The sequence below is a fragment of the Trichosporon asahii genome, assembly GCF_000293215.1.
Source record: "Trichosporon asahii var. asahii CBS 2479 unplaced genomic scaffold scaffold00008, whole genome shotgun sequence".
In the NCBI taxonomy this organism is placed as follows: Eukaryota; Fungi; Basidiomycota; class Tremellomycetes; order Trichosporonales; family Trichosporonaceae; genus Trichosporon; species Trichosporon asahii.
In genome coordinates this window covers 474317-501403 of record NW_014040916.1, presented here as the reverse complement: position 1 = coordinate 501403, position 27087 = coordinate 474317, and the positions used below count along the sequence as shown (strand labels likewise).

Genomic DNA, 27087 nt, shown 5'->3' with positions numbered 1-27087 from the left:
GCACGATCATGTAACCGCTCCTCTCATCTCCAAACCCACCTCGATAAGTCGATTGCTTTAGACTGCCCAAGTTTTCCCCACACGTTTAATTCGCGTTCGTGAGATATCAGTAGCTTAGCAGGCGTATAGTGAGCTTTCAAGTTAGGGAGTAGGATATGTAAGACATGCTGGCGCAGGAAGCACCCCGATGCTTATATGCGATTGATGGGCGATGGCGCCATGCCTGCGGACGGTGACGCGAGGACCCGAGTGGTGGTCGGTCTACGAGATCTCACCGGCGTCACGCTCGTGTGCGATGCGCCATTTAGCAACAATAACGCTTAACGTGCTGTTCTGATAGGCTCAACGCACGCTCGATACAGACATGTATTGACTGAGAGCTGATATGATGAGGCTTGGAGGGAAGAAGCAACGTCGGTCCGCTGATCGGCAGGGTCGTATGGGGTCGCAAGATGCCGATCACACCTCCACCTACAAAGTCCAGTCAACCACTCCCTGTCGTCATTGCCCACTCCATCTTTTCCTTCCATTCGTCTTACTACACTCGATGCCGAAACGCAAGCTTGATTCAGATACAGTCTCGCCCTCTCGGAGGAGCTCTATAAACAACAAAGCGGCCGAAGCGGATGACGGCGACGACTCCCTGCCTGGCAGTGAGCGCAAGGGTCATACCAGTGCCGCGGCCAAAGGAGGGGTCGAGGTCGAATTGCCGCCTGACGTCGAGTACTTCCCGAATGTGGGTGCTTCTGCTAGACGTTCTACCCGCTCACCTCAGTTCCTGCGAGATGACGGCGCATACGATGAGCTAGCAGCGCTCGAAACATGTGAGCTTGTCGCTTTCGGAAGACGAGCTGATAACAGGGTGTGAGTTGCTCCAACCGCACAACTTTGCCTACTCCCTCTTTAATCACGTCTGCCCATGCCCCTGCCTTTATCACGGCTACAATTCAGCTCCCTTGGACCTTGACGTTAGCTGACGACAGATCACCCAACCCTCAAGGTGTACGGCAAGACACTCACGCAATCTCGATCGATTGCGGCGTACGCGACGCACCCGATGGAACTGAAGTACTCTGGCGCCGAGATCGATGTGCATGTCCCGTTTCCGCCTGTTGTGGAGCGAGTATGTGAGAAGGTCGAGGAGAAGCTGGGTGAGAAGTTCAATCATGTGCTACTGAACCGGTATGTCTTGCGAACGAGAACAAGTTACGAGGAACAGCTCAGAAGTAGGCGGCTTCAAGCTGACCTCAGCTACGACGATGGGTCAGTATACATCGGCCGACACAGCGACACGGCCGAGAACAAGGTCATCGCGGCGGTATCCCTCGGCTCGCCACGGACACTCGTCTTCACTCCTCGCCCTCCGCCGCGCTCCGTCATGGGCACCTTGTCTACTGAGGAAAAGCGGGAACTCAATGGCCGACGCAGTGTCAAACTAAGGTATGTTTAAATATTCGGCTATCATTCTCTTGACTCAGCTGACCGACAGACTGGAGAGTGGGAGTCTGCTCGTCATGCGGCCGCCGACACAGGACTACTGGAAGGTAAGGAAGCTGCATCAATGTTACAAAAGCTGACACACAGCACGAGATCCCGAAGGAGAAGGGCGCAGGGGGTCGGATATCGCTCACTTTCCGACAGTTGCCGGGTGCCAGCGAGGGATGATGCGATGGTTGACCACGCGAAGGAGTGGTCCCACTCCTTCGTTCACTCCTCCGTTCACGGGTTTGTTAGGCTACTTCGCTTCTCCATCCGCAACAGCTTATAGCCACCGCTTGATTCTCAGCAGGGCGTCTGGAGACGAAAGATGGAGAAGTATGGAGTGAGCTGAGGGGTTCGGTTCTCTACATTAGCAGGGTGAGTCTCTTAGCTTGTCTCGTACGGACTCGAAGCTGACCGGCAGGCTCGAAGCTCCAGATCACTAACTTCAGCCTTTCTATCTCGTCATTCGAAGCTCAGACTCGAGACTCTTAGACCCAATGGCATTCCCTTTCAGGAGGTGAGGGGAATGAAGGGCCCGGTATGAGACGTGCAGCGGCCAAGCGGCATCACGCCAACTCCCTCCTCGGCAAGATTATGATGGACGTTCCGGCAGGGTTGGGGGGTCCCGAGCCCAAGTACACCATCATATTCGGACATGCTACTTGCAGCTGGCAGACAGTCTGTTCCCATGCACCATCCATATCATAGACATCGCTGTATGTATGTGAGAGAACTTTGCCACGATCTACAGCGCAGTCTTAGCGGTTGACTAACCTCTCGTCACCTCCCCTCAGCCAGTGCGGAGCCCCGGGGCGCGACGCGTTTGTTTTCGTCATGTCTGAGAAGCCCTCCTCTCATCCTTCCTCACCATTCACAATCGCTATGCCTCCCGTAAGCTGAAGGATACCCCCTCGTAGCTGACAAGCCAGAAGAAGCGCTCCGCCGAGGACTCTGCGTCGAACGACGACAAGGTGCGTCCCTCACCCTCACCTCTCCTTCCTCCTTCATCTATCGTTCTCACTGCTAGTCCTCACCTCTTGCTCTGGGCGTTGCCGATTACGCTTTCGCGCACTTCGCCACCCTAACCACATGCCGCAGCTCTCTCAAACGTAATGAGCTGACTCCAGAAACCCCGCACCTCTGCGTCGAGCGAGGACGTCCCCGACCCGACGAAAGTGCAGGAGAACGCCGAGGGAGACGAGTACGTCTCGCTGAGCAAGACGCGGCGCGTGACTGTGCGCGATTTCAAGGGCAAGACTTATGTTGATCTTCGTGATGTGAGTGTCGTTGCGAGTAACGGGGGCTGCTGGCTCTTGCTCCTCTCCTTCCTTCTCCGCCAACTGCGACCGGGGTGAGCCCTTGCCTGCGCTTCACCTCCTGGCAACCCCACTTATGCTCTCAAGCAACTCTTCCCCCGTTTTCAGGACGGAGCGGCTCCACATTTTACAGCTTAGAGTGCTGTCCATACCTTAGCTAACATCAGCACTATGTCGACAAGAACAGCGGCGAGATGAAGCCGACGGGCAAGGGCATCATGCTCACGCTCGAGCAGTGGGATGCGCTCAAGGCGGCCATGGGCGCAGTCGACGGGATGCTGCACGACCAGAAGAACCGCAAGTAATTGCCAGCAAATACTGGAGATGTAGGATAAAGGATATGTACGATACATTAGAACTCGCTGCTTCACAACTATGGACTCGGGCTACTGACACATCTACAAGATTGCGACGTTTAAAGCTTGCCCTTGTCCTCCCTCCTGATGCGCACGACAGCCTTGCCCCACGTCTTCCTCCCCTCAATGTCACTGAGACCCTCAACCACGCCCCCAATGCCCTCGTACACCTTCTCATACACTGTCGGGTTCAGCTTCCCCTTGGCAATGAGGGTGAGCACCTCCTTGATGACAGTCTGGAAGCGTGCCGGGTCCTTATAGCTGGTTGCGCCCCAAAAGAGCCCGACGACGCTAACATTCTTGAGCAAGATCAGGTTGGCGGGGATCTTCTCAATCGTGCCCGCCGCGAACCCGACAACGACGAGGCGCGCATTCCAATTCACGCACTTGAGGCTGGGCACAATCATGCCCACCGGGTCGTACACGACGTCGACGCCGTCCCCGTCCGTGAGCTCCTTGACCTTGTTCTGCCACCCGGCCTCGGAATAGTTGATAACGTGGTCTGCGCCGGCATTCTTGCACACGGCGAACTTGGCCTCGCTCCCGACAGCAGCAATGACCTTGCAACCGAGATACTTGGCGATCTGGACCGCGGCGAGCCCCACTCCTCCAGCGCCCGCTAAAACCAGCACAGTCTCGCCCGCCTTGGCCTGCGCGCGGCCCACCAGCGCCTCGTACGACGTGGGATAGGTCAGGAACAGGCCTGCGGCCTGCTCCAAGCTGATGTTGGCGGGGACGGGCAGGAGCGTGACCGGGTTCAGCGCCAGACGCTCGCTGTACGCGCCCTGGGCGTAGCCGAAGACGCGGTCGCCGCGCTTAAAGTCGCAGCCGTCGGGGATGGGCGAGTCGGAGGCAATCTTGCCTGCAAACTCGGCGCCGAGGACGAAGGGCAAGGGAGGCTGGTTTTGGTACTTGCCCTGGGACTGGAGGATGCTGCGTGTTAGCCGAGGTATCGCTCGAGTGTACGAAGGTGTACGAAGGTGTACGAGGACAATGAGACACAAGGGTGCGGGCAGTAGAGACTGAGCAATGGAAAGCCAGACTCACTCGAAGAAGTTCAGTCCGCCGGCATAGACGTCGACGATCACCTCGCCGTCCTGCGGCTTGGGTTCCGGGATCTCAGCGCTGGAACATTAGCTACAGCAGCGAGCAAGGCAGCTTACACCTTGAGCTTGGAGTGGTGCTGGAGTTCCTTGACTTGGAGGGCCTTCATTGTGTCGTACTCTTTTGTTTAGATGCAGCAAAAGTAATGAACGAGTGTGTAATGAGGAGAAAGAGGTGTGCAGGGAAGCTAGAGATGCAGCGGAGCGACTAACTTTCGAACCTTGACCGGCTATCTCTCCTCCGAACCGGTGGGTTGGGGTCCGTGGGTCACCGACGGTCTGCCCTCGGTCACTAACTCCGCCTGCCCCCTGCTCTCAGTTGTCCCGCTGACACACGTCCTTGACTCACACACCCCAGCTTAGCCCTCAGCATTGCCCACTGATAACGTTCAGTGGCACTTGGCTTCTGTAGAGCTCCACTGCCCTCGGCTCAACACTATTCCGCACTCCGTCAGTCTCACACTGTTGCGCTCAACTGCTCGCTTTACTCTCTCAGGCCATTTAGACGCTCGCTGCGCTCGCTCGTATACTTGTGTGGGTACTTGTACATCTGCAATGATATCTGCTATCCGACATAGTCGTGATTACGCTGTCCATATGATATAAGGCTCCTACTGCCCCTTGACGGGGAGGGCCATTGGCGTCTGCATTCCGACCTTCTTGTTCCTCCGTCCGAGCAGCGTGGCGTTGCCGAGATCGAGCTCAAACGGCTGGCTCTTGCCACCTCTTCCGCGATCTCTCTGGCCCGCGCGTCCGTCGTAGAGCGCGGCCTCGGCCTGACGCCGGTTCGCGCCGCCGCGACCGACATAGTTCGTCACGACCGGCTCCTTGATGCCCGCGGCGGCGTTGGCGGCCGCGCGAGAGCGATGCTGCTCGATCTGCCTTGCTACCAGCTCGCCGTGCTTCCGCCGCGCATCCTCGACTTGCGCGGCCTCGTCGCCCTCCTCGTCCTCCTCGTTCAGGCCCTGTAGGAAGCCGCGCTGAGCGCCGCCTGGCACGCCTGCGCGCCGGCGCGCACCCTCTTCCTCCATCCTGTGCACGGCGTAGGTCACGTCGAACGCCTCCTTCAGCGCATTCACTCCCGGAGAGCGGCCCTCGCGGTTCGACGCGCGGATCGAGGCCAGGAGCGGACTGTCCATCGGCGCCGGCGCGCCGCCCTTGGTCGGCTTGGCAGACGAAACGGGCATGACCGGCGGGCCGTCCTTGATCCACGGGTGGGCGAGGAACTCATCGATCGTGTATCGCTGTGCCGGGTCGACGCAAAGGAGATGCGTGATGAGGTCCTTGGCGCTGTGGCTGATGTCGTCCCACCACGGGCTGAGGAAGGTGTAGTAACCGTGCGCGACCTTCTCGGTGAGCACATTGATACTCTCATCGTAGAACGGCGGGAATCCACACAGAAGCGTGTACAGCACGCAGCCGAGGGCCCACATGTCGACACTCTTCGAGTAGCGCTCGTCCTTGACGATTTCCGGCGCGGTGTAGCCGACAGTGCCGCACGGTGTCATCGTCTGCTCGTCCCACACAATCTTGGATAAACCAAAGTCGGCAATCTTGACGCGGCCGATACCTCCTCCTCCGATGGAAGCCTGGAACTCGCCCTCGTCCTCCTTCTCCTCGTCATAGGGGCGATGCACCGGGTTCTTGGACGGGATGATCGGGATCCGCTCGAACAGCAGGTTCTCGGGCTTGATGTCACGGTGGACGACACCACGCTCCTCGTGCAAGTACCGGATACCCTCGGCGACCTGGACGATGACGTGCCGCGCGAGCGGCTCGGAGAAGTACGTGAGCTTGACGATCTGGTGGAACAGCTCGCCGCCCTCCATCAGCTCGAGCACAATGAAGTAGTGCTCGTCGCTCTCGAAAAAGTCGACAAGCTTGACAATGCTGGCGTGGTCGATGCCGCGCATGATCTGCACCTCCTTCAGAATGTTGGCGCGCTGCGCTGTTAGCACACGTTCAGATACTCGGGGGCGAAACCGACCTCAGTGACGCGCTGCCTCTTCTTGAAATTGGGGTTCAGGTGGCGGTTGCCGTTCTACCCAGGTCAGCGGTGGTGCAACGCCTAAATGGGGAGAGGGCTGGGCGGGCGGATTCGCTACTCACCTGCGTCGTGTTCAATTCGTACTTGCGCACAACCTTGACGGCGACCTTGCGGCCTGCCCGGTTGTCCATCGCCTTGAACACGTTTGAGAATGCGCCATCGCCCATCTTCTCGAGCAGCGTGTAGTTTTCGAGACCCTGGCCGTCAGCTCGCGTTCCGTTTCTCACAGCTCACCTCAAACTTGGGCATCTTCTCACCCTGAGCCTTCTCCTGGGCGACAATCTTCTCGGCCTCCTCGCGGTAGTTCTTCGACTTGCCGCTCTTCTCCTGCTGGGCAGCACCATCACGAGACGTGCGCTTCTGGTCCTTGGTCGGAGAAGACTGCTTTGAGGCCGTCTTGGCAGGCTGCGCGGGTTCGGCTGGCGGCGCCGACTTCTTGCTGTCGTTGCCGGCCTGCTTGCCGTGCCGCAGGATCTCTGTTGTTGTCAGTATGGTGAACGTCGTCGGGATGCTGGTGGATATGGTGGTGGTCGCGGTCATTGTCATTGTGGTTGCGGTCATTGTCGGTGGTAGCGGTGATGACGTAGAAGGAATTAGATCGGCAACCCCACAGAGGCTACAACCCTGCACCCTGGACGTGCAGGCCCTTAGTGAGCCAGGCTCCCCAGTCATGACACACTCGGGCCGGTGCGTCGCTGCAACAGGCGTTGATGCTTATGCACGCAGCGCTGTGCACACCATTGCGGCCTTGTGCATGGACGCATGCACGGATGGTGCGGACAGGATGTCACCTGGCATTCACCGCGCGCCCTCCCTACGCTTGGATCGCGTAACGCTTGTGTGACCTGATAAGATTAAGGAGGATGGATGCAACTCACGCTTGAAACTTGATAACATGTCGTCGTCGAGTGAAGACTGCTGGAGCTTCTCGAGGGCGACCTTGTAGTCTTCCTTGTTGCGCTGGTCGCGAGCCTTGAGATAGTCCGCAACGGTCTGCGGTGGCGGGTGCTGCTGCGGATGCGACTGTTGGTGCTTGCGCGAGGTAGCCTTGGGACTAGTCGACAAGGACGAGCCGGTCACGTCCTGCTTGTGGTTGTGGTTGTGGTAGGAGCGCTTTCTCGTGGTCGGGGACCACGGGGTGCGGTGCCCTGTGTTGCGAGTTGGCGAGCCGTGGGTGGAGAGAGGGACAAGGGACGAGATGGAGCGGGGGGAGCTGAACTCTGGTGTCGGAGACAGAGACAGCGAGCACAGTTGAGATCGAGCGTCGGGTGGAGAGTTGTTACCGTGCGGATTCGCGTTGAGGTTGACTGTGGACTGTTGAACGGGGTTGGGAGGCGAGAGCGAGTCCAAGCCTCTCACTATAGGCTCGGCAGTCCGCTTGCTCGCAAAGGTGGCGGTGACGGGATTGACCGAGGTCGATGTCGTCGATTCGCGTGTAGACGACGTCGGTACAAACTGTACGGGGGGATGGGGGTGGGTGCCAGCGCCGGAGCCAGAACGCACGTCGACGGGGGAGGTGGTCAGACGTGACGTTATGGTGGAACGTCCGAGAGGGTAGATGCCAAGCGGCGGAGCGAGGTCGCGGAGGGGGGTCGGGGATGCGGACCGTGCTCTGTGCTCGATGTGCTCTCGACTAGTCGAAGCGGCGCGTGGTGATTTGCTTGAGGTGGAAAGGGCGCCGGCTGATTAAGATCGCCAAGCTGGGAGGGATGGAAAAGAAGATTGGTAGATCAAGGTGCAAGTGATGCTAGAAACGATAGCCGACGAGTACCGGGGGATTCGGGGTCGACGGACGACGTAGATTGTGCAGCTGATGCGGTTGATGATCGGTGGTAGTGGTCGATGTTCGTTCGGTGTTGAGGTACCGAGGAGGTAAAGGCTTTGGGTGGTCGTTTGTGCTAGGCTAGGCGGCTGGCGGGCGTTGTAGCGTAGGATGGTAGATGGGAAGAGCAGAGTATGCCTCGGAAGAGTCGACGTATGCGATGAATAATAGGCGTAGTGAGTATGGGTGTGGTTTGGATTGATGCGGTGTGTGTGTGTGCTCCAGTGTGTACGCAGATGGATGGGGATAGAGGAAGGGGGGAGCACGTCGGGGAGGGCTGGAGCCAAAGCGATAGAGTCTGGAGCCTCGGCGGGGAGTGTAGGGAGGAGGAGATCGATGATGTCGACAGATGGTGAGTTTGATGCAACGGCAGGGACGCAAGTGAGGGACGAGGGTATGAGGGGGGGAGATGGTGCAGTGGGCACGGCTGGGTGCTGGGTGAGCAATGTGATGCAAGCTCGGAGGGGAAGGACTATGGTGAGTGACGACAGAGGCGGGCGGAGAAGGAGAGGGCAGAGGGGCGGAGGGGCGGAGGCGCACAGTAGTCGGGGCTCAACTCTGCTCCTGGCCCCTGCGCGTAGGCTGACATTTTTGCACGCGCATCGATGAGTCATATCGCACACCGCATCAAACCAGAGGTTGCAACTTAAGGGTCCAACGGGGCACTCACCGCAGAGCGAATGACGTCTCTGGTCACCGCCTGAGCCTCTTTTTCGTCATCAACTGCTCGAGACCCTCAATCTTGCTGCATTCAGCCATATCCCACATCCCCGACCTCGCTCATTGCACTGCGCGGACCCGACCGCGAGAGGAACGAACGAGTCGGGTTTCCATCACTGTGCACACATGTTCCGAACGGACACACAGATGCGCACTTGACTGGCTGACCTAATGGACTCATTTGCTCTTGTAAGCCATTGACAGTCTCTGAAAGTGGTTGAAAGAAAGGAGGAAGGCTTAGTCAGGCCCCAGTGATCCAGTGAAGAGACTACGGCCCTTGGTTGCCATGATGCTGAATGGAGGCTTCTGACTGATCACTGACCGTCGGGGCCTGCCGGGCACTGAGAGTGTCCGCGCTGCCGTTGCATTCCAGGCGACAATTGCGGATGCTCTGGCTTGGCAAATGGCACAGCCGTGGCAAACGCGTCTCCCGTTTAGGTCGTCATCGCAATCGAAGGAACAGCCGTACCGGTCAGCGCGGTCAGCACGGTCAATGATGATATACTTATGGAGCGAGAGAGACAGAGCATCGGCCAAAGGAGGAGCCAGGAGGAGATCTGGTGCTGATCCCGGGCCGATCTGGGCCCGTGCAGGCTCTGGACTCTGGACCGGCATCGCGTCAATTATGAGCTCAGAAGGAGGCCGGAGGCGTCTGTGCTCGGTTCCCGCAGACGCGTTGGAGACTATCCTCGATGATCACAGTGTGCTAGTGTGCTGGCGGTCATCGGTCCTCTTCGCGGCCTACTAGCATCGCTGTTCAGCTCACTCCTTGTTCCCATCTGGCACCCGAAGACACTCCGACACCGGCAAGAGCAGACAAGCATCCAGCGTCATTTGACTCATGAAGTGACGACGCCTCAACTCCTACATTGGAGCCCTACCCCCGTCCCTGCAATTTCGGGCGTAGCGCAAAGGCACTCTACAACTCAACTCCGATGGAGGCGTCTGGGCCAGACTTTGTTCCTGCCTTCGCTTGCACCGCCCGTTACAACTTCTCCCCTTCGACATTTCCAAGTCTACGAGCTCCCACTATGATGCATTCTGAGTCCCGCTAAGCACGATCACGGCAACTTATGATGAAGGAGCCTTCGATGCTCGATACGGCACGCTTTGCACGCTTCGAGGCAGTTTGTCACTTTCTTGGCGGATATTAATGAAGCCAACGGCCGTTAATTACAAGAGCAGCTCGATGCGCGACACGGTGACTGACACTGTCCGTCGTATCGAACACACCTGCCCCACACTGGCGCTGCGATCTCTGGACGTCTTACTACAGCGCAGTACCAACGAGCCCGTCTTGTCTCCAACTCTTTCCGGCGTTAGTCGAGCTGTGAGCATGATGAGCTCCGCTTGTGGGTCATGACGTCTCGACGGGCCAAAGCGCCAAAGAGTCATCTGAACACGACTTTCCCTGCCTTGTGCTCCAGTCTTATCAAACAATGTTCCTGCTCGCAGTTCTCCTCGCAGTCTCCTGACGTCCTGGCAGCGCCACAACATCACTGATGTCTATAACAGGTTGCAGGGCGTGTTTCCTTTTCATGCAAATCTTGCGGAGCGTGCCTCTGACGCGTTTCTTGATACTGACATGGAGTCGTTGTCATTCCTCATCTCGTCCACGCCCTGGCACGCTGGCACGCTGGCAATATTCTCACGCCGACATACCGCTGTCTCAACTTCTCCAGTCACAAACATGTGCTTCCACCCGGCACACCCGGCACGCTCCGCATCCCTTGGTGGACTGGTCGCCGGCCTCGGCCAGGAGCAGCGGCGATGGGCGGAACGGCGTGTTGGAGTCGAGCTTATCTCTCCATCCTCACCCACTCCGCACCCCGCACCACCTGTCGTGACGTCACGCACCACCCAACGGGCCGCTTCCGAGTATTGCGTCGAGCAACACGCATAGCGTGAAACACATGCATTGCGTTGCATGCTCCAACCAAAGTATTACAAATTGTACATTGCGCGGATATAGACTTTCATGTGGGTTTGTTTGGTTCTCGTTCGCTTGGGAGAGGTGGAGAGGTGGGATCTCTACTTGGCTGTCGCGGGCAGGTGTTTGCCAACTACGACTCACTAGCGAGGCGATCGATGACCTCGAGCTCTCGGCTCTGAGCCTCTCGCCGCATAGCTATCTAACGCGGGGCATACGGCTGCGGCGAACGGTCCCGGCCGTTGGCCGCCGGCGCCGAAGTCAGATACGGACGCCAGTCACCTTGCCTGTACTCAGCTGACCTCAAAGATGAGGTGTGCGTCGTGTGAGGGTGCGGACTGAGGTGCGAGGCATGTGACGGTGGAGCGTGGTGCCGCTCCGGGAACACACCCAGGGACGGAAGGCTCGGCGCGTCCCAGTGCCCCGGCCTGTGGCTGGTATGGCCAGGGTGCGCCGAGTGGGCTGCGTGTGGCGTGTGGAGCGGCGGGGGACCGACAGAGTGCCGTGGCGGGGAACGTCGGTAGTACGCAGCGTGCGCGGCGTGTGCGGCGTGGGAGTGGCTCTCGCGAGGATCGTGCAGCTCACGTGGGTCCCGCACATCGCGGACCTCGCGGACCTCGCGCACGTCCCGGACGTCTCGAACATCGCGAGGGTCGCGGACGTCACGGGGATCGTGCGACGCATGGTAAGCCGCCGCGGCGTACGAGTAGCTCGAGGACGGTGCGTGAGCGTATCGCTCATCCGCGGGGTGAGGAGCGTAGCGCTCGTCAGGGTGAGCGGACGATGGACGATGGATGCCACGATACTCGTCCTGTGCCTGCGCGATTTCGCGAGGGTCTCGAGGGTCCCGTGGATCCCGAGGGTCTCCATAAGACGGCCGTCGGCTGAGCTCGGGATAAGAAGAGTGGCGGTCGTAGGGAATCTCGTTGCGGTGGTGGTACAGCTGCGCAGAGCCTGGGCGGGGCGAAGGGCGGCGCGGGACGCTGTCAAACTCGCGCTCGTCGACGGTGCCGTCAGAGATGACAGAGGCGTTGTCAAATGGCTTGGTCTCCTTTGGAGGATCGTCATTCAGCAGAGCAGAGATACGCATCCCACCGGACCGCGAGGGCGGATTGACCGGAGGCGCCGAGGGAGCGGGGTTCGACGGCGGTGGAGCATGGCTCTGTCTCGGACTGGGAGGGAAGACGGCCATACGCGGCTCGTGCGTTGAGTGCGATGGCCGCCGCTCGACAGCAGCGAGCGGGGGAGGAGCGTACGTCGACTGCGCAGTAGGAGCCGGGGCCTGCTTGTGACCAGGAAGTGGTGGGAAGTCGGCTGGAGTGGCGTTGAACGATTTCGTCTCTGGGGGAATGCCGTTGACCTTGACCTGCTGTACGCCGACATCGGTCGATGCCGGAGCGACGATGCCGTCGGCGCGAAGCTGGTTGAGCGTGATGTTGTAGTGATTGCGAACCTGGATGACCGTCTTCGTGTTGCCGAGCTTATCGGCGATCGCGCGGAAGTCGGTGCCATGCTCGCGCACAAGCTCGACAAACTTCTGCTTCTCCGCTACCGACCAGTACGAGTTCGTCGTCGAACGACGGGGTTTGCTCTCGGTCGGTGGAGGCGCAGGAGCGTTCGGGTCGGGGGGAGGCGCGTTCGGATCGGCTGGCTGCTCAACGATCTTGCGACGCTTCGTCCTTTTGACCGGTGGAAGCAAGGGACCGGTGTCAATCGGAATACCGGACTCGGCGTCCACGAGCTGAGGCTGCCCACTAGCGTCGGTTGTGACAATGGTGGGCGGTCCGTTCGGAGGTGGAACAAGAGTTGGCTCGATAGCAGGCGCTGCGGGCTGCACAGCGGCAACAGCAACGGGCTGCGTAGCAGTTGGAGCTGCGGGGCCTGCAGCAGGAATACCTTCCTCCTTCCCGACCGGCTCCTTGGATATTGAGCTCGGGCGTTGGCGCTTCCTTGATGTCTTGACGGTCACGCGCGCCTTCGCCTTCGTAGCAGAAGGCGTCGGGGCTTCGCTTGCGCCACGGGAGGATACCGCGTTCGGGTCTTCGGGGTCAACGGACGGTTCCGCTTTCTCCTTCTCCACCTTGTCGGCCACCTTGTCAGCCTTGTCGGCCTTGTCGCCTCTCTCCTTCTTCCGGCTTCGAGGCGCAGGAGCAGGAGGACCTTCGGTAACCGGCGTGGCCGGTGTTTCGGTCTCGCGGGTTCCGCGCGACTTGCGGCTACCGCTTGGCTGAGGCGTAGAGTTGCCGGAGCTGGTTTGACGGTCACGACGACCCTTGTTGCTCGTGTTGACCTTTTGACGCTCAATGTCCGCCAGTAGCGCGGAGCTCTTCTTCTTAGCCACGGCACGGCGCGCCTTCACACCACGGCGAGAAGCCAGCAACGTCTTGTAATCGTTGGCGTACTTGGTGCGGTAGTAGTAGAGGACACAGTCTCCAGCCGTCTTGTTGGGCAGGACCTCAGCAATCTTGCCAAACTGCTTCGGGAACTGCAGGTAGCGCTTCTGGAATTTGACGCGCTCTTCGTCGGTCCAGACCTTCTCGCCACCACCTTCGAAGTCGTAGAATGCAATTGGGTCATCCACGCGATAGTTCTCGTCGTCATACACGAAATCACGCTCCTTAGTCAGGATCATGTCGGGGATGGTGGCGGCGGTCTTGGCGGCACGATGCGTTGGATCCTTCGCAGCGCTGTCGGCAAGGCCAGCCAGAATGGCCTGGTACTCAGCTTCCGTAGCCACCGCATCTCCCGCGCCTCGTCGACGATTGCTACGGGAAGGATACGGCTCTTCGCCAATTGGAGTCGCGGGCGGCAGTGTAGGCGCAGGAAGGATGCTGCCGGGAATAGCGTAGAGATCCTGGGGCGGCGGCCCGCGCTTCTCCATGAGCTTGTCAAGGAATTCCCGATGCCTGCGCCAGTCGGCATCGAGGTCAAGGTACTCCTGACGAAGACGCTCAACCTTCTCGTCGTACTCGCGCTGCTCTTCCTTGATAGTCTCCGTCACTTCCTTGACAACGCGACGTGGGACGCTCTTGCTAAGAGGAGCTGTGATCTCTGCGATGTGACGATCGACGTTGAAGTTCGGGTCATCGTGTATGCGTGTGCTCTCCGTCGGAGCTGCGCGGTTGTTCCAGTCGAGGACAAGGTCGACCACAACTTCAGAGTTGGCCCCTTGCTGCACCGCTTTGAGAACAGCTTGAGCAATCTTCGCCTCGCGAAGGTCCTCGGCAGTGACCTCAGCAGTGGTTTCGTCCTGCGTTTCGCGAGCAGTATCGGGCTCCGTCTCAGCGTCCGTGCCACCATGGACAGAGTCTGGTGCCCGAACATCGGCCTTCTCCTTCGAGATTGATCGTCTTGAAGGTCTTCGACGGCTGGCCGGAGCTACTACGTCATCGGTAGCTGGTTTCAAAGCATTCGGGGTCCGCTTAGGAGAGACAAATGTAACTGTCTTCTCAGTATGGACTTCCGGCTCAGCCATCTCAATGTCTCCTGTGGGTTCCGCCCGAGACACGGCGCGCGAGGACCGTGTGCGCTGTTCGAAGATGATAGGAACCAGTTCCTTTGGTGCCCGCCTAGGCTCGGCAGGTTGAACGGGCTCGGCCATGACGATGTCAGCCACGACCGGAGGGGTTGCCGCTACGCCTGGCGGGATTGGCTCTTCCTCAGTCTCATCGCCATCGTCCTCAGTCGTGGCAGCGGCTACGGGTGCTGGCGGAGGACTGGCCGGGCGCATCGTCACGTCCCCTTCGGCATCGGTGGGTGCATGCTCCCTAGGCTGCTCAACTTCAGACGGCTGCGATTCTTCATGCACAGTCGGCTTGGTGTCCGTGGTAACCACCTCAGTCGAGATAGGAGCTGCGCGTTCGGAAACCCCTGGGTCGCTTGTGATCGAGTGCTTGACAGCAGGGTGGGCCACGGCAACGTGTTCCGGCTCGGCCTGCGGGGGCGGGCTAACGGACTTCTCCTTGGCGGCAACCGGAGGCGCGTCTGACGTGTGCTCTTGCGTTCGCTCCTGATGATCAGATGTCGCCTCCACGGGTTTGAGAGCGGGAGCCTCTTCTTGAACCGGAGACGACGTCGGGGGCTCGACTTGCTTGGATTCGACAGCGGCCAACTTGTCCTCGGAGGGGCGACGTTCTGCCTCCTTCGCCCGCGTCGGGGGGGTCGGAGACGGCTCCTTGCTCGGCGAAGATACAGGAGCCGAGCGCTCCGATGCTAGGGCGACGGACGGCTCCTCCTTGGGTGGCGCGATGATAGGAGACTTGTCCGCAGACGGAGGGGCGACACCAGCGTTCTCTTCCGAGGTTGAAGCGGCGGGCGACGCCTTCCTCTGCCTAGCGATGACGTCGGAAACTGAGGCAGCTCCGGAGATATTTGCGTCCACGACAGGATGTTCCACAGCGACCGGAGGGGTTGAAGACTTCGCGTTATCACGCGACGGTTGTCCATCCCGTGCATTGGCGTCTAGAGCCTCGCTAGACACACGGTCTTCCACCAACTTGGAGTCAACGATCATAGACGGAGCTTTGGGAGTGCGGGAAGCTGCGTCGCCGTTGGGTATGTCAATGTCCACGGCAGCCTTCCTTGCAGGCCGCGCTTCAGATCCGCCCGTCGTCGCCATAGTGGTGTCGGCGCTGACAGTTGGTTCTGTGAGGGCATCGTCCACAACAGCTTCTGCGTTTGTGGGACCATCGACCTCCATAGCGGTCGAAGATGCAGGTATAAGCTCGCTCTTCGCACCCTCAATGGCTTCGGCAATGGGTGCTGGCTTCACCTGGACGCTTGAATCTTCGATCGTCTTCTGTGTTTGGACGTTCGGAGCGTCCGCAAGCTTATCAGCAGGTTCGCCCGCAGTTGCGACGGCCGCTCCCCTTGCCGAAGACAGATCACCGGACATGTTCTCCTTTGCTGCGGGCTGCGGTTCAGTCGCCACATCCCCTGCATCACGAGCCAAAGGAGCTTCAGCAGCAGCCGTCTTCTCCTCAAATTCGCCGATGATTCCGGGCAACGGCTCTCGCTCATGTGCGGACCCGGAGGCCGCATCAGTCACTGAGTTGGGTCCTGTGGGTGCCGGATCAGTTTCAGTCGGGTGAGCAGGTCCGCTGGCAACTTGCTCGCCATCGTCCGGTGCGAGAGGTGTCTGTTTCGGCGACTTCGAGGGTGCAGCTTCGACCTGAGGGACAGCGGCAGGCGCCGGAGAACCTGCGTTCGCAGCACGAGGCGACATGGCAGGTTTCGCGGCGGATTCAAAGGGCTCGGAAGTAGCGGACAAAGGCATCGGGGGAGTGGGGGGCCGGTTCGCCACCTGCGGGGCCGCAGAGGCTCCAGCGATGGGAGATTTGGCAACATGATCCTTCGCCTTCTCGGCTTCTGTCGGCGCTGGTGACTTGGCCAAAGGTGTGGCAGGCGAACGGCCAGATGCAGGCGATCTCACACCTTGCGACTCTGCTGTTCGTCGCACAGCGTCAGCCGGGTGGCGAACGTCGATTCCGTTAGGTATCGGAGTTCGAGGGGTGCGGTGTCCGTCCCGTTTCGCATCGGCGTCGGCAGGGCGCCCGGTGTCGAGCTGGAGTTCGTTCGCAGACGGTTTGCGGTCGACAGGAGAAGATGTTCGAGTCCCGCGGCGCGAGCCCCAACCGTCGTCGAGAGGGCGGCGGAACGGGGATGGGCTGCGAGGCCGAGAGCCCGGGCGCCGTCCCCATTCGCGTCTCGGGGGCCTGTCGCGATCCCGATCACGATCCCTCTCTCGATCACGCCCAGGCGACCAACGACGATCCCGATCACGATCCCAATCGCGGTCACGATCACGGTCGGAAGCGTATCGCAGAGGGCGGACAGGCGAGACAACTTCCCCCTCTTCTAAGTCGGTGGTGTTGTCTTGCGCCTTCGGCAAAGAGGCATGCGATTCGGAGGGGGACGCAGTACCGGCAATTGATCTTGGTCGGGGCGGACTGCGCGATGCGAGTGTTGACGGACCGGGACCAGCGACTGGCGGTCGATCGTCACGGCGTCGTGGCCGGGGAGAAGGAGGGCGTCGACCGCGATCACTAAGATGAGGGGGCGAACGAGGGGATCGCATGTGGTCGCGATCTCTGTCGTCGCGGTATCTGTCTTCTCGGAACCTTCGTTCATCGCGGTCTCGATCCCAATCGCGGTCACGTTCGAACCTGTCGCGATCCCTAGGAGGGTAAGCACCCGAAGAACGACCCCAGCGACCTCCATCGCGATCACGCTCATAGCCTCGATCGCGATCACGGTCTCTGTCGCGTTCGCGGTCTCGGTCTCGGTCCCGCTCCCACATATCCCGGTCGTAGTCTCGTCGAGGAGGCGGCGACGGCGACCGAGTCCTTCCGGCTCCGTTAGGGCCCGAAGGACGGAAGGAGCTTCCTGGTCGTGATCGAGACCATTGTCGAGACTGGATGTGATTGATGCGTGAAGCAGGTTGGATTGTGCATGAAGGGGAGTCGTGTCAGTAAGATGCACACTGCGAATGCTTCTCCTTAAGTAGAGGAGGCCTGAACATACCTCGGATGGCGGCCAGAAAGAGCGATCCCGGTCTCGATCACGGTCTCTGTCTCTTTCTCGATCCCGTCTCTGTCACGATCGCGAGCTGGGACAGCGTCAATGTCGCGTTCTTTACGCTCGCGCGAGTTGATCCACGCACCGCCGGCCTCGAGCGCGCCTGCAGGCTTTAATGGCAGGTGCGACGGGGGCTGCCGCCCATGAGGCGTCATGTGTGCTGGAAAAGAGGGGTAGGTCTGAGGATCTGATGGTGGATGGGTCGAGAGATGAAGGCGCGCCAGATGGGAGAAGGAAGGTGGCGTGAGGAGGGGGAGAGTCGGGGTGTGTTTACAGCATGTGTCGAGTCAAAGACGGGTTTGAAGAACCGTTGGTGCGGGCCGTGTCGAGGACAGAAAGGAGAGTCTGCGAGCAGATAAAACGGATAACGAAGTCGAAGGAGGGAATCGAGTCGAGGATGCGTGGATGGGAGCAAGGGATGAATGATGGCAAAGGATGAGAGAAGAGGAGAGGGAGGGTGAGGATGGCAAATGAGTTGACATGCCTGGAGCCTGAAGGGCGTGCGTGAATGGTTGGCTGGGTGGCCGGTGGGTGAGTCCTGCCTGGTGGGTGTGGATGGTGAGTGGTGGCCGTGTGTCGCCCAAGTGCGCCGCTAATGGTGCCAGGGCTGCGCTAGGCTTCGGTGTGCGGGGTTTTGGGTCAGAGTTTGGTTCGGGGGCCGCAGAGGATAAGCGTGCATGTACGGCGTGCGGCGCGCTAACAGTGAGGTGTGTGTGGTCTGCGCTCTGCGCATCTGGGTGTGGGGTGCTGGGCGCCGGACGACTGGTAGTGGGCGGCGAAATGTCGACTCTTGGTACGAGGTATATGGCACAGCGTCTGCCTGCTCACCAGGCAACCATGGCGCACGGCTGCAGCACAGGTGCTTTGCTGCTGTGGTTGTTCCTGGGATCCCATTCCCATACCGTAAATCAAATTGGCAGGTCGAAACTCATTACCCTGGCTTACCAGTTTCTAATCTGGTCTGCTCCGTGATCCAAACACGCCATAAACAAGCCCCGCCTGTCACACAGCGGAACCATACCAATGGCCAGCTGCAACCCGTCAGCCAGTCCCAACCTCGGGAAAATTTCGCCACTCAACTGTCGCTTAAGCCTCGGGGCCCATTCCGTTCACGTGGCATACGAGGCGTTAGCCTCACGTGAGAGAAAAAGACTGGGCGGTGGGCGGCAATTTTGGTCCCGGTGACGGTGGCAACTGCGCGGAGAACGGGCGGAAGCAGAATTGTGTTTGTGCTGCGGGCGAGACGCACTCCTTACGGCGGCGCCCTCGTACCTGGGCCGTGGTCTGTGGGTCGGGCCTCGAATTCAATCCTGGCGACGATCGCCGACAACAGGAAGGAAGAGCATTGACTTCTGGGTTTCGCTTGACTGCATCTCTTTTCTCCCCATCGCATCTTTTCTTTCTCGTCTCATCTCTTCTTCCAATCTCTCTTCCGCCTCTCCCTTGTTTTCAACGATCGCCATGATCTCCACGCTCGTTTCCCTCCTCGCTCTCTCCGCCTCGGGCGCCGCCATCGACGTCAGCGCTCCCCACTACTCCCTCTACCTCTACGACGATGTCAGCGCTGGCAGCTGGCCCTCCGCCGACAAGGTCCAGCCGTACAACCGTCTGCTCCTGGCCTTCTGGGAGTCTGGAGGTCCCACTGCCGCCTCGAGCTCTTGGGCCAGCTTGCCCGACGACAAGCGCCAGTCGATCCTGAACGACTACCACGACAAGGGCATCGCTGTCATGGTGTCGGCCTTCGGCGCTGGTGACTCTGTCATTGGCAAGAAGAAGGACCCCGTCAAGCTGGCTCAGGACCTTGCGGGCTGGGTCAACCAGCACGGCCTGGACGGCGTCGACGTCGACCTCGAGGACTTTGACTCGCTGCAAAACGACAAGGACTACGCCCTCGACTGGCTGTCCAAGTTCTACACCGAGCTCTCCAACTCACTCGGCGGCAAGCCTATCTCGTCGACCCCGACTGCGTGGATGTACGGTTCCGCCTTCGGCTCCGCCGACAGCGTGTACTGCAAGCTTAACTCCGCTGTTGGCGACAAGATCAGCTGGTACAACATGCAGCTTTACAACGGTGCGCAGGGCACTTGGAACAACTGCGACAACACTGTCAAGCACTCCGACAACGGCGCGTTCCTTGCCCTCGGCGACATCAGCGGCATGTGCGGCATTCCCATGAACAAGATGGCTGTTGGTAAGCTCTGGGACAAGGGTGAGCTCGCCCACGCTGGCACCGAGGACCAGATTATGGACCCCACGGCCCTTGGCCAGTGTCTCGCTGGCGCCGGCACCGGCGGCGTCATGGTTTGGTCCGCCTCTCTCGGATCCTGGGACAAGCCCCTCAACTACCTCAAGGACACCCTTGGTGCCGAGTCGTCTGCCCCCGCCGCTCCCGCCGGCAACAACCTCGCTGTGTCCGCCTCGCCCGCTCCCTCTTCGGTCGCTGTCCCTGCCCTCGTCTCCCCTTCGGCTACCTCGTCCGACACCCCTTCGGCCGCCCCTGCCACCGATGCCTCCTCCTCTGTTGGGTCTTCGTCCGGTGCTGCCGCCGTCTCGCCCTCCTCGGCGCCGGGCTCTGCCTCTAACGTAGGTGGATCCTCCTCCGCTTCCGCGTCTGCCGGCTCCAGCTCTGCTGTTGCCGGCTCCTCCTCGGCCGGCGCGTCGTCTTCTGACGCGCCTCAGTCCGCTTCCGACGCTTCTACCTCTTCGGGATCGAACCAGGCCGCTGACCCTAAGGCTGGACAGTCTGACTCTAAGACCGCCGGCTCTTCTACGCCTGACGCCTCCAAGTCCTCTGCCTCTGGTGCCGCCGGTGCCTCCGCCGCCGCCAACAAGGAGAACTCGTCCGCCTCTGCGCTCTCCGCCAGCTTCCTCGTCGCTGCCGGTGCTGTGCTCGCCACTCTCTTTTAAACATTAGACAACTCATAGACAACTCTCATAGCTACCGACACCATGTCAGCCCTGTATTCCTCTCTTGCTTCCTGCTGCATGACCTACTCTCGGTAAAGTCGGCGGCACTAGACCTTCCTAGGTGATCTGCTAGCGCAGTTGAAAGTGCTGCACGGTGCGCGCATGACCGTAGTCGCGTCAGCTTCGGATCCGCGTGCTGCGACGGTTCGGGGGCGCGCTAGCGGGTGTGTGCGCAGCTATTAATAACCGATCGCGTCTGACTTTGTGCTCAAATCGCCAAATCGCCCATCCCTCACATACGCCACCGTTCGTCGCCCTCGACCGCGCCTGACTTCAGCTCCCTGAGGGAAGACCATCCACACCGCCTCGGATTGAACCCACGAACAAGCAAAGCAGGGAGGATGTCAGCTCTTACCAACCAAATCTCGTACCGGAGACAACAAGCGGCGGCTTCCGGCGGCATCTTTGACACTTTCGGCAGCGTCATCGTTTCCGCTGGCCATGGCCCGGGATCGCGAGTGAACGTGACTGTGCCCGCTGGTTCAACCGAGACCGATCTGAAGAAGGCGCTGGATCATGCACTCGAGCTTGGGCAGGAGAGGAAGGGTGCAATGGGATGCTGGGCCGAGGAGTGTCCCGCTCCCCGCTGGGTTACGGCGGCAGCGGTTGAGCGGGGGATGCAGTGGGGCTGGACCGCACGCTGGATGGCACGACCGACGTCCAAGCCGCTCCCGGAAGAGAAGAAAGTGGAGGGCATCGACATCAAACGGATAACGGCGGTACCGGAGAAGAGAGCTGAGCAGATTCCCTTCGTTGATGAGCGCTGGTCCCTCCTCCTGCCCCTCGACCCGAGTACGCTGGTCCTGGGAGCTTTCGACAGCGACACAATGGTCGGTACAGTCGCAGTGCACTGCACTCCATCTCGGGATGGAGCCGTGTTCAATCTCGGCGTCGCGGATAGCTATCAGCGAAGAGGCATCGGCCGGGCCCTGATGGTCGCCCTCCTCAGGCTGGCGAAGGAGGAGGGGCTGAAGGATGTCACGCTGAACGCAACGGACGCAGGAGCTGGCCTGTACCTCGGACTCGGGTTCGAGGACCGAGGCAGGGGACAGACGTGGTGGATTAACAGCGACATGTGGGATCGCCCGGCGCCCACAGCCCAGCAACGCGCCGTGTCACGGGCGATTGCGTTGGACTCGTCCGAGGTCCCGCCGACGGACAACGCCATGCTGCCCTGCAACATGACGCCCATGCGCCTGGCCGCTACGACAGACAGCCCTCATGCGGCCGCGGCGCTGGAGAAGCAGGGTATCAAGCTCGACGCCCTGTCGGCCTGGGATCTCGGCTGGAAAGACCGCGCAGAGCAGATATTGAAGGACGGAGCGCTGGATCAGCTCGACGAGACGGAGAAGGCGACGACACTGCATACCGCCATTCAGCGCGATGATCGCGAACTCGCCGCTCTGTGTCTGAAGCTCGGAGCCCGTACGGACGTGAAAGACGGCAACTGGGACAGCCCCGCCGTGGGATGGTGTAACGCGTGCGGACGGCCTGAGATCGCTCAAATGATCCGCGATAGGGACAGCGGGCAGGCATAAGGACATCTGGTGCATTAGGTGTCGTGGGAGTATGAACAACTTTGTGTATTCTAGAGAGATCGTGCAGATGGAGATTGTATCGTGGATGTGTTTTATCCTGAGCCATGCCGCTTAATATATGCTCGTTGGATCAGTACCTCCATCACCCGTCTATCTCTCTGGTCCGTTGAGGTCGATGCCGATCCGCCTCACGACGAGCCACGCAGGAACGATGGCAACGCCCCACAGAGCAAAGTTGAGGCATGACGAGCCAAGATGCGCGAAGCTTGCAACTGAGCTGGTGCCATACGCGACAGCCTGTGCCGCACTCTCGACAGCTCGGAGGAGACCAGCGGCACGCGAGGAGTCGCTGGAGCTCTTGACGGAGTGCTTGACGAGGAAGTAGAGATAGAGGTAGTGCGTCTGGAAGCTAGCGCCGAGGAAGACGTACAGCGCAAACGTGCGGCCAAAGTACTTGCTGTTCGTCCAGTCGATGGTATCGGGCGTGGGCCAGTGAGCCATCAGCACCGTGCTCCAGATCCACCACGCGCCGCGCGTAGTCATCATGAAGATGAATCCCGCCCTGGCTCGTGTCTTCAGCGGCACGTTGTGGCGGTCGAGGAAGAAGCCGACAATGTTGCCGACAATGATGCACGCCCACGCGGCGACGAAGGAGCCGAGCGCGCGCACGCGCACACTGAAGAAGGACGCCATGTACGTGTTCGTGTAGCTCTCGGGGAAGACGGCCTGCGCGATCAGAGGGATGATGAGGAGATACTCCTTCGTGAGCAGGACGCGGAGCGTCTCCTTGATGTTGGTCAGGATCGGGGTGTGCGTGTACAGCTTTGGCTCGACGCCGTCGAGGCGCCGGATCTGGTGCGGCCGCGGGAGGAGGAAGGCAATCTTGCTCGTCAACGCTATGCTCTGTTCGCCACATGCCACCGCAATATGACGGTATACTCACAAACGGTCCCAGCGACGTCAACACGATGAACACGATGTACACGTTGGGGTTTATCGCGCCGGCATAGTCGCCATCGGCGTTCATGCCCAGGTTGATTGCGCCGCCGACGATCTGGCCCGCGACTCGGAACGAGAGCCAGATGCCTAGGAACTTGCCCATGCGGAACTGCTCGGGGTACGACATGGCCACAGCTGTAGGTCAGCATGGGTCTCTTATCGGCATAGGCGATATCCGGTTGGCGCGCAGGTCTGAGAGAGTGCGGAGGTTCAGCCGCGGGGCACGGGGTAAGTGAACGAGGATGGGGTACGGAGGAGCGGAGGGGCGGAGTTCCAGCGGCCCTGGGCCGCACATTGATTGCGCAGGTGACACCTGCTGAATGTCTTTGCCGAACACATGAATAGCGGAGAGCATGGGAGCGCACCGATCATCTTGTTTGGCTCCACATCAGCCTCATCAGTGGCCCTGGCCGCCCTGCAGTACCAGGGCCCCACCTCGACCGTGCAGCCCCGCACACCGGTCCTCAGCGACGGTACCTTGCAGTGCTAATCGCTTGTTGTCGCCTAGTCCCCGGGCGACAGTCCGGTCAGTCGTGGGTCACTCACCTGCCTCAATGGCCCAGAACAGACCAGCTGAGAGACCGCAGAACGCAGCGCCTAGGAGCACGAACCACTCGGTCCCGTACACGACGTTACAGTAGAGGCCGGCGCAGTAAGGCGCGAAGCCGATGCCGCCGAGGAAGAGCGCAAAGTTGACGCCGACGAGGTCCATGATCGTGCTGGCCAGAAAGGCGGTGATGATCATGAGACAGAAGGTGAGCGCGTTCGCCGCGTTGATGATCCATGGCGACGCCGTGCCGCCAGCTCCGAGCGAGTTCATCGCTCCCCACACTTAATGTCAGCGAGGCCGGAGAGGGTGTGGCAGAGATCGGGCGTACTCACATCCGGGGGCACAGAAGTTGCACACTCCGAGGATCCAGGCGGCGCAGAGCGGCGACCGCCAGAAGGAGCGCTTGCTCTTGTGCTGAGTTGGGATGTTGGCGGCCGTGTCGTCGCCGGAGTGCGCAGACTCGACATGATCGAGGCCTTGATGGAGGCTCGTCTTGCTTCTTTCCTTCTCAGACATTGTGCGGGTGGTAGCGGACGATGTGGGGCCATGGTGTGGTCGCGCGACGCTTGATCCTTTAAGTGCGATCGGCGTGTCGGACCGCAAGAGGGTCTAGCCCATTGCCCATCGATCGTGCTCCTCGCTGACCGATACGATTCGCGGTATGGCTCGCTTGTTGACTCGGAGCCCGGCGTTGGTACCGGCGGGCTTCCAAGGAAGGCCGCAGCTCTGGGGCGCTTGGCTATGCAGACAAGCGGATGTTTGGCTCAATGTACCACCTGCATGTCGTCTCGGCACAACAGATAAGGAACCAAAGGATGCAGGGCCGAAGGAACGGGGCCCACAGAAACGGGACTGGAACTGCGATATGGGTGGCCGAGGGCACTGGAACCGAATGGCGTGTTTCGGGCCATCGGTGTCGTCATCGCGTCATCCGATGTTAGCGTGCAAGCGCGTGATCATGATATGTCCCCGGCTGTCGCGTATGCACGTTTTGCCTACTGCTCATGGGCCGCTCGCTCGCATTATCTGCCGTGAATACCGCTATGTGAAGCCGGAGAGCGGAGAGTCAGGACGCTCAGTGCGTAGGGTCAGCCGGAAGTTGCACGGTTGGATCTCCTGGTGGGCGTTATCAAGGTTCGAAACGCAATACAGCGCGATTCAGAAGAATCCAGCGTGATCCGATTCCACGGGTCTGGGAACCACGGCCGACTGTCAAGTACCCACGGCTAGGCCGGGGACTCAACAGAGATTACAGTTTCCACCCATGTGCGCTGAAAAGATCACGACTCGGTGCGCACGCCGCGCACACCGCAGATGGCGTGACTCCAACCGGTCAGCGCCGCAACGTCAGGCCCACTCGTCATGTTAATAATGTTCAACTGCGGACTGCATGCACGACCTCACTTTCTCGCCTGCACTCACGAAGACACTCACCATGCAGGTCGTCATCATCGGGGGCGGTATCTCGGGCATCGCCACCGCGATCCGGCTCCGGGAGTTTCTTGGCACAAAGGTCGACATAACGGTGAGTGCTGTCTTCTCACGCTCAAGAGTGTTCAACCCTCTGGGCGCGCATCCCTCGACAAGGTAGTCAAGATAGCAGCGGGCTAACGACAGATTCTAGAGAAGAAAGGAGCACCCGGTGGCGTGTGGCGCGACTCGCTGTGGCCCGGCGCAGGCGTCGATGTCCCGATCCACCTCTACTCGCTCTACTCGGATCTGTCACCAGATTGGAGTGAGGTGTTTGCAAGCCAGCCCGAAGTCCTCGCGTACTGGAACGGTCTGATCGAGAAGCACAAACTCGAAGACTGCTTCCGGTTCAACTCTGAGTTTTTGGGGTCGGCATGGCAGGAGGGTCTTCAACGCCACGCTGTCCGCGTCCGCAACCCTCTGACGGGTTCTGAGCAGGTGCTGCAAGCAAACATTCTTGTATCCGCAGCAGGACCACTGGCGGCGCCTCGACTGCCAAAGATTCCTGGAGTAGAGACATTCAAGGGTGACTGGTTCCACAACCTGCAATGGAACCCAGCTGTCGAGCTGAAGGGGAAAAGGATCGCCGTCATCGGCAACGGGTCCTCGGGAATTCAGCTGATCGTGAGTTCTCATCTGCCATTCCAGCTAACGCACAGCCTGGTGTTGCGGCGCTTCCGGGTGTCACATTGACGCACTACGTTCGATCTGGAGGCTACTTCGTGCCCAAAGAACAACGTCCCTACTCCGACTGGGAGAAGTGGGCGTTCCGTTGGATCCCCGGCTTCATCCATGCGTACCGCTACCACCTTCTGCTGCGGCAGGACAAGGAGTGGGCCGCCCGAACGCTTGCGGCCGGCAAAGGGCGTAGGGAGGAGGAAGCCAGACTGCTGACGTACCTCCGTGAAACGGCACCTGAGAAGTACCTCCCGGCCTTGACTCCAAACTATCCGCTGGGAACGAAGCGCACCGCTCTTGATCTGGGTTGGCTTGCGTCCTTGCACCGAGAGAACGTCGAGCTCGTCAACACGCCGATCACACATGTCCGACCGGAAGGGATCGAGACCGCAGACGGACAGCTGCGGGAGCATGATGTGATCATCTACGCGACCGGCGCCGACGTTGCATGGGAAGGTGTCGGCGTGAACCGGCAGGTATTCGGAGAAGATGGTCAGGAGTTGAGGGCGTATTGGGAGAGCTTAGGCGGTCCGCAGGCCTATGCCGGACTGGCTGTACCACATGTGAGTGCCTTGCGGGACGGAGGGTTGACGCCTAGTTCCCGAACTACTTCGTTGTCATTGGACCGAACGCAACTGCTGGGTCGTGGGGTTGGACGCTCGGTGTGCAGTCGCGCACAATAGCGAAGATCGTCAAGGCCGTAAGTGTGCAGTGGAAAGTCAGATGCTCACGCCCAGATGTATGAGGTCAACCTGTCCTCCGTGCAGCCGCGTACCGCCCCCTTCGCAGAGCAGAACGCACGCATCCAAGAGGCACTCCGCACCTCTGCCGCGGCGAGCACGGCCACTAACAACTGGTGGCGCACAGATACTGGGCGGATCACGGTTGTTAACCCACTTAGGGGACGGGAACTCCGCCGGAGCGCTGCACACCAACCCAGATGGGCAGATTGGAAGGCCACGAGAGGGGGCGAGGTGATCGACGTTGCAGCTATCGAGAGGGAGAGGCAGAGAAAGGTCGCAGGGATAGTACTGGTTGTACTGGTAGCGCTGTGGCTCCTGTTCTTGGTTGCTGTGTAATGCATTACCTTAACATGAGTCCGAGCTGGGGGCGAGAGAGACCACCCCGACACTTCATGCGCTCGCTCACGCAGGCTGGTCCGCTCATCCTGAGCCCTGCAACTGCTCATACTCGGGAACACGGGTCTGTTGTGAGGTTACTGTTAGGATCTTGCCCACTTCGCGAAGTCATTCGATGGTCAGGTCAAGTCGGAATCTAAACGGATGATCGAAGCCGTACTCGAGAGCACACCGATCGCTGGCTGGCGGCTCACCCCGTTCCACGTTCTCCGAGCTTGCTTAGGCGATGTTCCGGTCAAATGTCGTGCTTCAAGCTGAATGATGGACAGTCATGTTCAGAAATGTCGTGCCCTAAGCAAATCAGGTGCTTAGTAACGCGCATTCCCGCCCCATGGATCTCGAAGACGTCCCGAACTCGGTTCGGTAACTTGCGGCGAATTTGCGGCTTTCTCGA

At 60.1% G+C, this 27087-nt stretch overlaps 8 protein-coding genes across 8 annotated transcripts; 4 read left to right on the top strand and 4 right to left on the bottom strand.

The window, feature by feature from the left end:
• Positions 1-547: 547 nt before the first annotated feature.
• On the top strand, positions 548-3103 carry A1Q1_06779 (uncharacterized protein; the record flags this gene model as incomplete). Its single annotated transcript, XM_014327828.1, has 9 exons — positions 548-824; positions 984-1182; positions 1231-1440; positions 1490-1544; positions 1975-2160; positions 2245-2373; positions 2418-2453; positions 2610-2759; positions 2966-3103. 9 exons carry the CDS (start codon positions 548-550, stop codon positions 3101-3103), a joined length of 1380 nt encoding a protein of 459 aa, XP_014183303.1.
• Positions 3104-3213: 110 nt separating this feature from the next.
• On the bottom strand, positions 3214-4367 carry A1Q1_06778 (uncharacterized protein; the record flags this gene model as incomplete). The annotated part of the gene is made up of 2 exons (XM_014327827.1): positions 3214-4087; positions 4318-4367. 2 exons carry the CDS (start codon positions 4365-4367, stop codon positions 3214-3216), a joined length of 924 nt encoding a protein of 307 aa, XP_014183302.1.
• A 501-nt stretch (positions 4368-4868) lies between these two features.
• A1Q1_06777 (serine/threonine-protein kinase) lies at positions 4869-8715 on the bottom strand (the record flags this gene model as incomplete). The annotated part of the gene is made up of 7 exons (XM_014327826.1): positions 4869-6200; positions 6245-6298; positions 6367-6471; positions 6539-6780; positions 7183-7986; positions 8170-8553; positions 8667-8715. The coding sequence occupies 7 exons, from the start codon at positions 8713-8715 to the stop codon at positions 4869-4871; spliced, it is 2970 nt and encodes a 989-aa protein (XP_014183301.1).
• Positions 8716-10978: 2263 nt separating this feature from the next.
• On the bottom strand, positions 10979-17074 carry A1Q1_06776 (uncharacterized protein; the record flags this gene model as incomplete). Its single annotated transcript, XM_014327825.1, has 1 exon — positions 10979-17074. The coding sequence occupies one exon, from the start codon at positions 17072-17074 to the stop codon at positions 10979-10981; it is 6096 nt and encodes a 2031-aa protein (XP_014183300.1).
• Positions 17075-18813: 1739 nt separating this feature from the next.
• Positions 18814-20259, top strand: A1Q1_06775 (uncharacterized protein; the record flags this gene model as incomplete). The annotated part of the gene is made up of 1 exon (XM_014327824.1): positions 18814-20259. One exon carries the CDS (start codon positions 18814-18816, stop codon positions 20257-20259), a length of 1446 nt encoding a protein of 481 aa, XP_014183299.1.
• Positions 20260-20660: 401 nt separating this feature from the next.
• A1Q1_06774 (GCN5-related N-acetyltransferase) lies at positions 20661-21857 on the top strand (the record flags this gene model as incomplete). Its single annotated transcript, XM_014327823.1, has 1 exon — positions 20661-21857. The coding sequence occupies one exon, from the start codon at positions 20661-20663 to the stop codon at positions 21855-21857; it is 1197 nt and encodes a 398-aa protein (XP_014183298.1).
• A 150-nt stretch (positions 21858-22007) lies between these two features.
• On the bottom strand, positions 22008-23922 carry A1Q1_06773 (uncharacterized protein; the record flags this gene model as incomplete). Its single annotated transcript, XM_014327822.1, has 4 exons — positions 22008-22760; positions 22801-22991; positions 23403-23687; positions 23739-23922. The coding sequence occupies 4 exons, from the start codon at positions 23920-23922 to the stop codon at positions 22008-22010; spliced, it is 1413 nt and encodes a 470-aa protein (XP_014183297.1).
• Positions 23923-24841: 919 nt separating this feature from the next.
• A1Q1_06772 (putative monooxygenase) lies at positions 24842-26633 on the top strand (the record flags this gene model as incomplete). Its single annotated transcript, XM_014327821.1, has 5 exons — positions 24842-24931; positions 25024-25500; positions 25701-26117; positions 26225-26254; positions 26322-26633. The coding sequence occupies 5 exons, from the start codon at positions 24842-24844 to the stop codon at positions 26631-26633; spliced, it is 1326 nt and encodes a 441-aa protein (XP_014183296.1).
• Positions 26634-27087: the final 454 nt, after the last annotated feature.